This window comes from Triticum urartu, chromosome 4A (genome assembly GCF_056163025.1).
Source record: "Triticum urartu cultivar PI428250 chromosome 4A, HENAU_Tu73, whole genome shotgun sequence".
Classification (NCBI taxonomy): Eukaryota; Viridiplantae; Streptophyta; class Magnoliopsida; order Poales; family Poaceae; genus Triticum; species Triticum urartu.
In genome coordinates, this window is record NC_141876.1 from 176082146 (window position 1) to 176095993 (window position 13848).

General features: G+C 41.5%; 1 protein-coding gene across 3 annotated transcripts; it reads left to right on the plus strand.

Moving 5' to 3' along the window:
* Window positions 1-999: 999 nt before the first annotated feature.
* On the plus strand, window positions 1000-13086 carry LOC125551329 (uncharacterized). Of its 3 annotated transcripts, XM_048714517.2 has the most exons (28): window positions 1000-1212; window positions 1291-1411; window positions 1500-1615; window positions 4373-4489; window positions 4593-4733; window positions 4879-5317; window positions 5411-5564; window positions 5944-6065; window positions 6193-6284; window positions 6381-6648; window positions 6725-6776; window positions 7329-7477; window positions 7560-7630; window positions 7718-7891; window positions 8134-8202; window positions 8353-8457; window positions 8535-8624; window positions 9378-9453; window positions 9531-9627; window positions 9717-9786; window positions 9881-10060; window positions 11323-11445; window positions 11528-11611; window positions 11696-11880; window positions 11975-12113; window positions 12190-12249; window positions 12412-12516; window positions 12607-13086. In XM_048714517.2, exons 1-28 carry the CDS (start codon window positions 1117-1119, stop codon window positions 12718-12720), a joined length of 3609 nt encoding a protein of 1202 aa, XP_048570474.2. In that variant the 5' UTR covers window positions 1000-1116; the 3' UTR covers window positions 12721-13086. The 3 variants fall into 3 exon arrangements, with proteins under 3 accessions (XP_048570474.2, XP_048570472.2, XP_048570473.2); XM_048714515.2 differs by having other exon boundaries at window positions 4879-5564; XM_048714516.2 differs by having other exon boundaries at window positions 4879-5564; window positions 6381-6636.
* Window positions 13087-13848: the final 762 nt, after the last annotated feature.

Here is a 13848-nt window from a genome sequence, read left to right on the forward strand (position 1 = left end):
CGGGGCTGAGATGGAGGAGGAGCAGCAACTCCGGCGAGCACGACAAGTATTAGTTCCCCCCGTGCGTCGACGACAGCGATTTTGTGGTGGTGGGGGCTGGCCCCGTGCTAGGCATAGCTGTGTCAGGACGACGGATCAGGGAAATATGTTTTCGAAACAAAGGGATTGTTGCAGGAAGTAAGAGGTGGTCACGTGTGCGCGATGATCAGATCCGACGGCTGTCAGGGCGCTGATCGAACGAAGCTCCATGCGACGGATGTTTCCAATATATCCGTCGCCAACGCGTAGCGGCACCCTTAAAAGTACCATCTTTGTCTTATAATGTAAAATGTTTTTCAATTTAATTTGAACTATAGAAATGTTTTATTTCCTCTGTCCAATAATATAAGACAAGGAGTATATTATCGAACGGAGGGAGTAATAAACTTGAAGATGATATTTCAAGGGTCGGATGGACATCGTATGTTTCGAGAATTTTGCTCGATCTTTCCACCTAGATATATAACCGACTTAGACATCGACCGCCTCCCAAAGATTGTCTTGACACCATAAGGCTGGTCATAATGAGAGTAACATAGCAAGTAACATAACACATCCCAAAAAAAGTTTGCTTACATGGCATGTATTTAATGAGGAGAGAAATGGTTGGAGTAACATAATATGTTACTGTAACATAACACATCCCAATGCAAAATGAGTCTACATCTTAATAAATGATGGCTTGCATGATACTACATACATGTTACTCACCACTATGAAAGTGATAACATAGACTAGACTAGTAACATATACATTTTACTAGTCTAAGTTACTTCCCACTATGACCAACCTAAAACGTGTCCCGAATACAAGCACGACAAGGCAGGCTAGTTACACACGTGTCCTACTAGATATCCTTAATCCATATATCCATATATATATAGTTATATAAACCTGCACAAATCCACACAGCATCGCGTCTCAAACGAAGTTAAAAAAGGGGAAATCTTTATTATAAACAAAAGAAAAACATCCATTTCCGACGTACGAAGCCGAACCCGAAAGTTTTCCTCTCGAGACGAGAGGAGAGGAGAGGAGGAGAGAAACCCTCGGCACGCTTCCGGCGAACGCGACACGATGGTGGAGACTCGCCGGAGCTCCGCCGCCAAGCGCCCCTCCTCTACGTCACCGCCCCCCGGCTCCCCCTCCGCCCCTCTCCCGAAGCGCCCCAAGGTGAGGCCCCTCTCCCCGCGCGGATCGGACAAGAATCTCGCGCCCGATTCGGCCGATCTGAACCCTGTCCCTCGCCAGGCGGAACCTCCGGCGTCGCCGACGTCGTCTGCGCCCGGAAGGGCCGAGGAGGATTCGGAGGCGGCCGCGGCCACCAGGAGCGCCGGCTTGGCGGACGACGACTTGACACCGGCGATTAAAGGTACGGGCTTTCGTCTCCTTTGGGCTTCCTGTGGTCTGGTGCGATGGATTCGGGATCCAGTTTTTAGGGTTTTGACTCGCCGGTGCAGATCAAGGAGGGGATAAGCGGGCGGCTGCTGCTGCTGAGAGCTCGCGTAGGAGGAAGGAAACGCCACCGCAGCAGCATGCGGCGCCATGGGCCAAGCTGCTCTCGCAGTGCTCACAGGTGAGGGAGTTCCTGTTGGTTTCTATCTTGGCAATTGCTTGTGGTTAATTTTTGATTCCGTGCGTAGTAAAGACGGGATTTTTAGGACGTGTAGGATTCTGGTGGTTTTGTAGCTCTATTCTAGGGTTTAGCGGTGTATTTTATAGTTCTTCCGTCTAGGTCCTCTTTTATTTGCAGGATTCGAAACAGCAGGGGTAGTTTAACTGTTGGATTACTTGAATCCTATAGGAATTTTTGCCCAAGCTGTAAGAGTAAATGGGATTTTCCTATGAAATTGGGTGCAAAGGAGCTCATACTGAAAATTCCTGTGGATTACAATGCTTTGGATCAAACGACCAACATACAATGAATATAGCACCTACATCCCTTTGATATCTTAACAAAATCCTTGGAATCAGAGATGCCCTTGGAGCGTGATAGTGATTAGAGCTCAGAGTTTAGGGTGTTGGGCCACTGCCTGAATCTAATGCTTAAGTCCACCTAGATTTTAGAGCCATTGTATTGCCTGTTAAATGGACCCAACACATTGGATTTAGCATGTGTAGATGTTCATGTTCACTTGTTGCGATCAGCAGTAGCAATTGTTGGCATGGTCTTTAGAATGTTCTTTTACGAGTATGCAGGACAAAAGAAATTTCCAGCAACATATTATAACTAGATTTAAGATTTTCTCTTGAATAACCATTTCAGCATTAGTCGGAATTTTGCCAGTGGTCACATCATGTATATAATAATGGAAATATATTTCTGATACTACTCTTGTTAGTTGTGGGGGATAAAGCTCCTTACCTGATATCTTAGTTATATCAGCTAAACTGCAATGGGTCTAAATGAGGAGGCTTGACTTTACCTCACCGACAGAATAATTGGAGATAAAACAGGAAGACAACAAATATAGGCAAAACATGAATGTTCTCAAGAGAGCTAAACACATGTTCTCATAATCCAACTCTCTACCAAACAAGTACTCCCTCCGTTCACAAATATAAGATGTTTTAGATATTTCAATTTTGGACTAATGTACGGACTGAAATGAGTGAACAAACACACAAAATGCATCTTTATACATCCGAATCAGAAAAAAAGTTAGAACATCTTATAATAGTGAACGGAGGGAGTAGGAAATAGAACCACTTTCTCTTGTTGATTATCATCCCAGATAATACACAGGATAGGGAGATTTCGAAGTGCAATAGAAGTTGTGTGTTTTATTCTACAAAGCATGGACACGGCAGGAGTTGCCGAATCCCCGTGCTGACATGGCTGGACACGGGGACATGCGGGGATACGCGTATCCCGCTGTATTTCCCGAAATAGGAATTAAAAGAAAGAAAGAAAGAAAAGGGAGGAAACGGCTGGGACACGGAAGGGACACAAGGCAACGCTGGATCTGGAGCACCCTGCCGCCGCCGCGCTGCTGCTGCTGCTGCGCCCTCGCCACCGCGGTGCTGCTGCTGCATCCCCCACTGCAGCGCTGGCCGCTGCTGCAGCAGCAAGAGGAACACGCTGGGAGGAGGGCGGTGGCGAGAGCTGCTGCGGGGTGGATGAGAGATCCATCACTGGGAGGAGAGTGGCGGCTTGGTCAAAGCGTTAGAGCAGAGAGAGATAGGGTTTGAGTTTTGACGGTGCAGATTAATCTGTAGCATCCAGTTGCTCATGAAATGGCACTAGCTGGGCCGGCCCAACTACTAATGGATCATCTTCTTTGTGGCCCAGTTACTGCTGAATGGGGCAAGCTCTTGTTATTTTTTCGTCTTTAACTCTATAATATATGGCATGTTTTTATTTATTTTTATATATACTTGCCGTGTCCCTGATGGGCTGTTTTTGAAAAATGATGTATCCCGTGTCCCCGTATGCGTGTCACCGTGTCCGTGTCCCCGTATCCGTGCTTTGTAGGTTTTATTAGCCATTCATGTGGGGATGCATTTCATTTGTATGAATAACCCATGTAGGACTGTTACTTTGTTGATGAAGTGACAAGATGGTTGTAGCTGACTGAACATTTCCCTGCTAGCGTTTATTCGTGGGTCACAGCACTTTTTGCTGAAAGGATTCCTCGTCTGGGAAGGCTACATGATGAGTCTTCTTAATTGAAGTCAACTGTAGATAAATCCGAGACGATGAAGTTTAGTTTTGACTTTGTGTTATGCTAGTGGACAGTCTAAAAGCTTAGACTTAGGCTGATATCAAGATAGATTGTGTGCTGGAGCTTCCAAATTTTAGGTAATTAGTGGCTAGTCGATATAGGCATCTCCCTGTTTTTTATGCAATGAGGCTGGTGTTTATGTTAGTTATATCACATACCCTCCTATTTGCTCGCTTACCAGGTTCAGCACGAAATCATAAATAGACTCTTCGGTTGTCGGTCAGTTTTCCTTATAATCTGGTCAATTCTCTTCTTCTATATGAAAAGGCAGAGCTCCTGCCGGTTGCTCTAAAAAAATAGACTCTACCAAGGATTGTCGCATTTGGCACCGACTTTTCTACTCTTTCTCGTAAAAGCAAAAAGAAGTAGGAGCGAACTGAAAGTGAGCCATAGACAAGGATGATTGAAAATTATTGCAGTTTATGTTGCCAATATGTCGCATTACGGTTCTGGTCAAAAGTTGTAGCGTTCTTTTTTATTTTTTATTTTTGTTTGTTAAAGTATGTGTTGCAGTGACCTTGAGAGCGTTTTTTTATTTTATTACTGCATAACAGGGGATGTACTGTACTGTTATTTCGTACTGATATTAAATATTGTTTATGAACCAGAGTCCTCATCTTCCTGTCAGTGTCCCTCAATTTTCTGTTGGCCAAAGCAAAAGATGTAATCTATTGTTGAAAGACCAATCTGTCAGCAAAATACTTTGCAAGCTGCGGCACGTTGAGGTACATCCTTGTATTTTCTGGTTAATTTTTCTGATGCGAGAAGTGCAGGAGCACTGTCAGTTGCTGATGTATATAATAATCATTGGTTGTTGTTTTTATTCAGCAAGGAGGTCCGTGCGAGTTAGAGGTTATAGGCGACAAGGGCGTGGTCCTTTTAAATGGAAGGGCCGTAAATCCAGGCATGAAAGTTCCCCTTACTGGAGGGGATGAAGTCGTATTCAGTTCATGCGGCAAACATGCTTATGTATCCTACTGTCGTTCATATTCATGCAATCATGCAGCTTCCTTTATTTCAATTAGAACTTCCCTTTATTGGTCTAAGCGTGTCCCTTTAGAATAGTAAACTTCATCAGATCTGTTGCCTTTGTTTTTCCTTTACCTACATACAGATTTTTCAGCATCCTTTGAATGATAAAGTTGCTAAAGCGGTGACATCATCTGCCGTTGGCCTTCTAGAACCTCCAGTTGCTGGTGTCAAGCATATCCATATGGAGAACAGAACAGAAGTCACTTCGACCGTTGCGGGGACAGAGATGTTAGCATCCGTATCGAGTCAATCGAAGGACCTAGCAGCAGTGCCACCTGCATCAGCTGAGGAGAATCAGAGAGTAGTGCAACCTATCATATCATCTGCTTCTGATAAATCAAAAGGGCACTGCATCAGCCCTGATAAAGAATGCGAGAATGGGGAAAACGCTAATGAGGCTAATTCTAACATTGAAGACTCTCCAATGGATGTGGTTGCAACCCCCATATCTCCTGATGCTGTTGCTAATGACACGAGTCGACAAAATGGCTTTGGATCTGATGCTCATCTTGATGAAATCGGTAAGATTGCAACTTATAAGATAAGGCCAGTTCTGAGGATGATTGCAGGGTCAACTGTATCAGAGTTCGATTTGACTGGTGATCTTTTTAAAGCTCTTGAAGATCAGAGGGATCTCATCAGGGATCTTAACACGTCAGCCAGCTTACCTCCGAGCAGATGCCAAGCCTTTAAGGACGCGATGAAACAAGGAATTATTAGTCCAAGTGATATTGAAGTTACATTTGAGAATTTTCCCTACTATCTTAGGTGATGCTTTGACTTAATGGTCCTTTGATTTGCTTTGGCCTCTAATCCTGTTTTTTAGCTTCTTCCTATGCTGTATAACTGGAATTTTGCATACATTTTATTCTCTGTACTCTACATAATAAAAGGAAGGTTGTCTCTGGTTACTTAGTTTTTGACAGATTTTGTTCTTTGTATTCTATCTACATAATGAAAAACTAAGGTTGTCTCTGGTCACTTAGTTTTTGATGTTGTGCAGAAGGAGTAAAAGTAAATATTTAGTTCGGTACGGCTTGTTCATAGCGTATGTTAGGTTTATGCCCTTGGAATGAGACATGTTTTTATTTATTGTTCCATCAAGTGTTTATATCTTTATATATTTATTGATCTCTATCTTATGCAGCGAGAATACGAAGAATGTGCTCTTATCATGTTCATTCCTACATTTGGAAAAGAAGGAATTCATTAAGCAGTTCTCCGAAATTTCATCAATAAACCAGCGAATTTTATTATCTGGTCCATCAGGTAAACTATTCTTTTTGTCATTGCATATTGTCTCTGTTGAGTCACATTTATGTCCTTGAGGCATGTCAGCTTGCACGCTTTTTGGGAAATACCATTACTTATAAGTATCCATCTAATTATGCATCAGGTTCTGAGATTTATCAGGAAACATTGATAAAGGCACTTGCCAAACATTTTGGTGCTAGACTACTTGTTGTTGATTCACTCCTGTTGCCTGGGGTACGTTTTCCTACTCTGGACATACTCAGAAGTCCGCGAGTACCTTGAAGAGTGATATTTCCGTGTGTCTGTTATTTGAAACAAAACTGTATGTAGGTGCCTTCAAAGGACCCAGAAACCCAGAAAGATGTTGGCAAGGCTGATAAGTCAGGGGACAAGGGAGGTGGTGAGAAATTGACAATTCTTCATAAGCATCGCTCTTCCTTGGCAGACACAATGCACTTCAGAAGACCAGCTGCACCAACTTCCAGTGTGAATGCTGATATTGTGGGTACATCCACTCTACATTCTGCAACTTTGCCCAAACAGGAGTCCTCAACAGCTACATCCAAGGGCTATACTTTTAGAGAAGGTTCGCTAGCATGTCAGTATCATTTGATAAATATTTCCCAGTTCAACTAGATTTTACTTGGACATAATTGCACTCTCATCTTCTGTAGGGGAGAGGGTGAGGTATGTGGGTCCAGCTCAGCCACCTTCAGGGATACATCGGTAACTCTTCTCCTATTTACTCCCAGCCAGCTGCCCAGATTCCCACTATTTTTTTTCCAACTTTGTTGGTGCAATCTGAACTGCTATTACGATGTTGATTGATTGGGTGGTATGAGAGGTGATCTAATCTCTCCTATATGTAGTGGATAAGTTCTGTAGAAATGTGGGTGGAGAGAATGCATTCCTGTGAATTACAAGAAAGTATGCTTTGACAAGAGGCACATGTACCTGATGAAACGTATGGCTATAGGCCTGTCATATATATGTATGTCAATAGGACAGCGGATCCGCCAGTCAATAGAAGTATTCAGATCGTACCTCCAAGTACTTAGCCTACATGGAACAGTACAAATAGGAAATTGGCAACATAAAATTAATCTGGAGTTTCAATCGCCCACAATCCAATTATGATTGTTCTTCATTATGTTGCAATTACACTAGATTTAGCTGGGTAACAACTTATCCTTTTGTCTTGATCGCCATCTAATTATTGTTGGTGATCATATTGTTCTTTTTGTATAATTGCTGCTAAATTTCTTGGTTGGTCTTCAGGGGCCCAAGTTACGGTTATCGAGGCAGAGTGATGCTTGCTTTCGAAGAAAATGGATCGTCTAAAATTGGAGTCCGATTCGACAAGCAGATCCCTGATGGTAATGATCTTGGTGGTTTGTGTGAGGAAGATCATGGCTTCTTCTGTTCTGGTTAGCTGGAACTTCTCCATCCCACATGTTCCCTAGTTCTTACAGTTTGTTATTTGCTGCTGATCATCTGTTGTTTCTGCAGCTGAATTGCTTCGCCCAGACTTTTCTGGTAGTGAAGAAGTTGAAAGGCTAGCTATGACCGAGTTAATTGAGGTAGCGTGTCTTACTTGGAGTTTGGAATACTAGAAACGTAAATCAGCATCATGCTATAATACTGATGGTATGATCCTTGCCTGTCAGGTCATCTCAGAAGAAAGCAAAATTGGTTCTCTGATAGTGTTACTAAAGGATGTAGAGAAATCATTCACTGGAATCACAGAATCATTTTCATCTTTAAGGAACAAACTCGAATTGCTTCCACCTGGTGTTCTGATTATAGGATCCCACACCCAGATGGACAGCCGTAAAGAGAAGGTACATATATTATTTCCGAGAAATTAGACAAATTATGTTGTGTTGAGCATGGATTGGTGTTGAGTTCGCATTGTAGTGTGGCATGTTGAAGTTTGATATTGCTAATTTTGGCCACATTAGGTAGTGTTATTTCTAAATGTGTTGGCATTGAAGAACTTCTCTCTTTTCCATTTTGATTCTTATTGGCAACCTCTCATGAAGGGCTTTAAATATTGGCTAAGATGGTGCTTTCTGTCTTATAGGCACATCCTGGTGGATTTCTTTTTACGAAGTTCGCTAGTAGCAGCCAGACGCTCTTCGACCTTTTCCCGGTAATTTGCACTCTACTTGTTCTTTAAATTATTTTTCTCTGAGTGTTTTTAAATGCATATGGTTCCATATGCTACCCTTATGAACCATGGCACTGATGTTGCCCATCTTTTTCACTGTGTTGTGATGCATTATTGCATTCACAAACTCAGGATAGCTTTGGTAGTCGGTTGCACGAAAGGAACAAAGAAAGCCCGAAGGCAATGAAACATCTAAATAAACTTTTCCCGAACAAAATTTCCATCCAGCTTCCACAGGTAACTATATTCTTTGTCGCACTCATTTAGGTGTGGTTCTTATGTATACTGTCTAACCTTAAAAATTACAATTTCAGGACGAAGCATTACTTACCAGTTGGAAGCAACAATTGGATCGTGATGTTGAAACCCTTAAAGCAAAATCTAACATCGGTAGCATTCGTTCGGTAAGCTACACGTGAAATGCAAGTTTATACATATCGCCTGGTCATTCAAAACCTGAATCCTCTTTTGTGTTTTATGGCTGGTGTTTGTTCCAACCTGGCTGGTTGACGTAACTTTCTATTGTATGTTCTCTGAATTTGTTTTTTAACAGCCCTTCTGCAATATTTTCTTAATTGATTTTTTTTGATATATTGTTTGTTACATCTGCACTCATGCATAATTTCACCATTACTTGGTTTTACAAATATTTTCATGCCATATTCCTCTTGCCGTATATATCTGCGAATGTTTCCTACCACCCATGGGTAGTTACACTCGTGTGAGTTTTGTAGGTTCTTTGTAGTATCTGTCCAAACCACCGAGAGTATGTATTGAGTATGTACGTGTAGTATGTAGTATATAAGAATATTTGGGTAGTATATATACCACTTTTTAGGCAGTATATACCTTTTTTAGCATGTTGTTTTATATGTACAAATATGAAGGTATTTTCGAAATATATAAAAACTGTGGACTCACGTGCAATTTTTTCATATAAGTTGCGTTGAAATATCTTAGATATAGTATATGAACATACTTAGAATGATAAAGTAGTATATATACTACCACATGGTGGTATATGAGACATGAGGGTAACTACCATATGTATATATATAACGGCTTGATTCTTATAGGCTGTTTTGCTTCCCAATTTCAATGGATATTTCTAGATCACCCGACACCATCATCTGATTGCTGATTGCTCTGTAATGCAGTTTTTGAATCGCAGTGCGATCGAGTGCAATGACCTTGAAGAATTATTCATTAAAGATCAGTCACTGACTAATGAAAGTGAGTTCTTTTTGTTCACTGTATTTTATCTATAGATAGAATTGAATTAAAGTTTTTGTTGCTCCAAACTTTCTTAGATGTGGACAAGATTGTCGGGTACGCTGTCAGTTATCATCTTAAGCACAATAAAGTCAAAACCTCCAAGGACGGTAAACTTATTATCACGAGCGGAAGGTAATCATGTTGTTGCCAATTTCATTTTTACTGTATTTTTTTATTTAGTCTTCTCTCTTGAGAGCTAACTTGCTAATTACGAATGGCAGCCTTAAGCATGGCCTCGACATGCTACAGAGCATCCATAGTGATAACAAGAGCTCAAAAAAATCGTTAAAGGTACTTGTTGTCTCACACATTTCAAACTTTGTTGTCATTCCCCAAATATTAGTGCTTTTCAGTTTTTTTTTCTTCTAAGCTACTTTCTTCTTAGGATGTTGCCACAGAGAACGAGTTTGAGAAAAGGCTTCTGGCAGATGTTATACCACCGAATGATATTGGAGTCACCTTTGATGATATTGGTGCGTTGGAGAATGTAAAGGAAACATTGAAGGAGTTGGTGATGCTCCCACTGCAAAGGCCGGAATTGTTCTGCAAAGGGCAGTTAACGAAGGTAGTAAAAAAAACTAGTATTCACATGGTCTCATACATGGGGCTTAAGATTTATTTTCCAACTGTAGGTTGCATGTCATGATAGAAATTTAACAGCCCTTTGTTAAAAACAACAAGACACCATATTTACTCTTGCCATTCCATATTATCAGTACTAAAAAGATTCCAAACCAATAGTAATAATAATAATTGCTCCCCAAAATATAAGGCAAGCTTGACTTTCTTGGTCTTCAACACACAACTTTGACTATGATTTTCACTGATAGTATATCTACAAAATTAGCATAAAGGCCTATGTTTTTAAGGCGGTAAAGCGTCATAAGGCGGAGGAGGGCCGCTCTGACGCCTAAGCGCCAAGGTGAGGCGGTAAGGCAAGGCAAGGCGACGCCTTAAACATTGCAGGAAAAGAGTCATCAATAGGTCTGCACATATTAATACTAGAAAAAGAGCAATGGCTGAGAGATGGGCCACTACTTATGCACCTCCCAGTGGCCATTATACACCCCTGTGACCTAATTCCACTATCTCCTTCCCTTCTTTCCCACCACAGCCGCCACGAAGCCACACCCTTCTGGTCCTCCCTCCCTCCTCCAGTCCCCTCTCCTCTTCATGGCCCCACCCTTCTCCCTCACAGCAGCAAGCCCCAGGAGCCCCCAGTCCTCCCTCCTCTTCATGGTGCCGGGAGACAGCGGGGCCGTCATCTCCAAGCCCCAGGAGCAGCCAGAACTAGGGCAGCCACAGCCGTACACTTCATGTCTGTCTAAGGCGGGGTAGACGCCTTGCCATCCTGGGGCGCCTTGACGCTTAGGCGACGCTTAGGCGACGCCTTAAAAACATAGATAAAGGCATAAAATCAAATTATTTTGCAAGGCAAATATGATTATACCACTTATACATGGCAATTCTGTGTGGTTTCTCTAGGTAGCTTCGCAGTGTCACTGTAAGGTTTTCATTTCAGAATTTTCTAAAGTGTCAAATATTTCGAAGAAATCTGGGCTCTTACAAGGCTAAGCTGGTCTAACTTGATAGATATAGATAAATAAAAATATTTCTTCACTTCTGACAAGAAACTCTTGGCAATAAAATTGGGGCGTGGGGTTTCCAGCCTCTCCTTTATTTATATCTGGTGTAGAAAAAATAGTTCTACTAGTTAATTTGCAACCTGTTTGAAACCAAATTTGAAGATTATGTTGACTACCTAAATTTGTTGTACGGATTAAGTTGTGATCTTAGAAGTGCCTCCTCTCAATCTATTCCTTGCAGCCTTGCAAGGGAATATTGCTCTTCGGCCCCCCTGGCACTGGGAAAACTATGCTTGCTAAAGCAGTAGCAACTGAAGCAGGCGCCAACTTCATCAATATATCAATGTCAAGCATTACATCGAAGGTATGGTTCCATCTAAAGAACAATGAATGAGGTACATCGTGTGATTCTTGATGCTAAATGCTATTTTGTCTACTACTTTCAGTGGTTTGGCGAAGGGGAGAAATATGTGAAGGCTGTTTTTTCATTAGCAAGTAAAATATCCCCCAGTGTTATTTTTATTGATGAGGTATGGAGAATATTAATTGCTTTTGTTGCCATATTGATTTATCTGGCTATTTATACAGTCTATTAAGTGTATAGCTTTGGACAGGTCGATAGTATGTTAGGTAGGAGAGAAAATCCTGGGGAGCATGAAGCCATGCGCAAGATGAAAAATGAATTTATGGTAAATTGGGACGGGTTGCGAACAAAAGATAAAGAACGTGTACTGGTTCTTGGTGCCACAAATAGACCTTTTGACCTGGACGAGGCTGTGATTAGGAGGTTCCCCCGCAGGTAGTACTACAGTCTCATGTGCTGGTCTGGGATTATCTAATTGCTGCCTATTCGTCTCTAACGATTTGGTTCATAATAATAATCATTGTTGTAGGCTAATGGTAAATTTACCTGACGCATCAAATAGAGAGAAAATTTTGAAAGTAATTTTAGCAAAAGAAGAGTTGGGACAAGATACTGATCTGGCGTCACTTGCTAATATGACTGATGGATATTCAGGAAGTGACCTGAAGGTACATTTGCTGTTTATTTGCGCTCTTTTGTCCTTGAGCATCGGAAGTGACATCACTGATCTGGGTGTGTTTTCAGAATCTATGTGTAACTGCAGCGCACTACCCCATTCGAGAAATCCTAGAGAAGGAAAAGAAGGTAGGCATGTTATCAGTCTGCCTGTGGCATGCATTAAAATGGATACTTATATAGAAAGGCTCTTTGGTTTACATCATTGTATAGATGGTTTTTTCATCCCTATGCTTTGGTTAGATTATTTGATTTAAATAGGCTAAACGTTGGTTCCTTGATAATATGTAGGAGAAGAATGTTGCAAAGTCAGAAGGTAGGCCTGAGCCTGCATTGCATGGAAGCGAGGACGTCCGTCCTCTTAGTTTGGATGACTTCAAATCTGCCCATGAGCAGGTATTTATCATCCATCCCTACCTGATCCTCGCTTGTTTCATCATTGCTTTATGATGATGATAGGATAATCTGTTCGTTTACCACATGTAGGTTTGCGCGAGCGTGTCATCTGATTCGGCAAACATGAATGAGCTTGTTCAATGGAACGACCTCTACGGCGAAGGAGGTTCAAGGAAGAAGAAAGCACTGAGCTACTTCATGTGAGAGCAAGAATGTGCCATATTGTACAGTCGCTATACTACCCCTCCCTCCTTGGCAGGTGCATCTTGGCGACTTGTCTGGCCAAAACCAGTCGGGTTTTTCCTCCTCTCCCCTTCAGGAGCAGCGGCCGCCTACCATCCTGATCCTCCTCCCTCCCGTGTAATTAAAATTGTGCACCGAGTCTGGGTTATTTATCAGCTTCTGTTTGTTCCTATTAACTACAAAAAAGAGAATCCTCCATCCTCCTCTCTTGATCACCTACCTGTTTGCAGCCAATTGTCGTTGAGCTTGGCTATAGGCCCCTTGTGTGCACCTATGTACATGTTTAATGAAAGGGCATGGAATAAGAACCTTTTCCTCTTGTAGACAGTCTGATGATTCTTGCTGACGGTAACCGGCCATAGATTGAATTTTTTTTGGTATTATCATTTTTTTAGGGAATGCCATTCGGCTAGCTTTATTGAACTTAAAAAACTGATACATCATTTATCATCGCTGGCATGATAAGACTAGGTGGGTCATCATCCCACACATTGGTTTCAAATTTATCATGACTATACCTAGCCAGGATATGAGCTACTTCATTATATTCTCTATTACTCCCTTTGTAAACTAATATAAAAGCGTTTAGATCACTACTTTAGTAATCTATAAACGCTCTTATATTCTTTAGTAATCTATAAACACTCTTATATTAGTTTACAGAGGGAGTACAATGTTTATATTTCATCTTAGCAAAACTTTAGCCAGCAAAGTGCAATCAAAGAAGATGCATGTTATCTGATTGATATGGTTTGAGTCACCTGCATGTTACTGACTGAATAATAAAATCATTCAGGCCAATCAGTTGAGCTAGGGTGAAACCCTCTCTCAAAGCATAAGCTTCAGCCGTCATTGCATCTGACACATAGGGAAGACTCAGGATGCCGTCGGGAAAACTTTGTTTTTGTCACTCTAGTTTTTGCCAACTTTGCTTATACCACTCTAGAATTTGACAGCTTACTTTTACCACTCTTAGCTTTTGACGATACAAACAAATGCCATTCCATGGCAAAAACGATAATTTTTCATTTCACTTTTGCCACTCTTAGCTTTTGACATGTATCACAATTGCCACTCTAAATTTTTTGC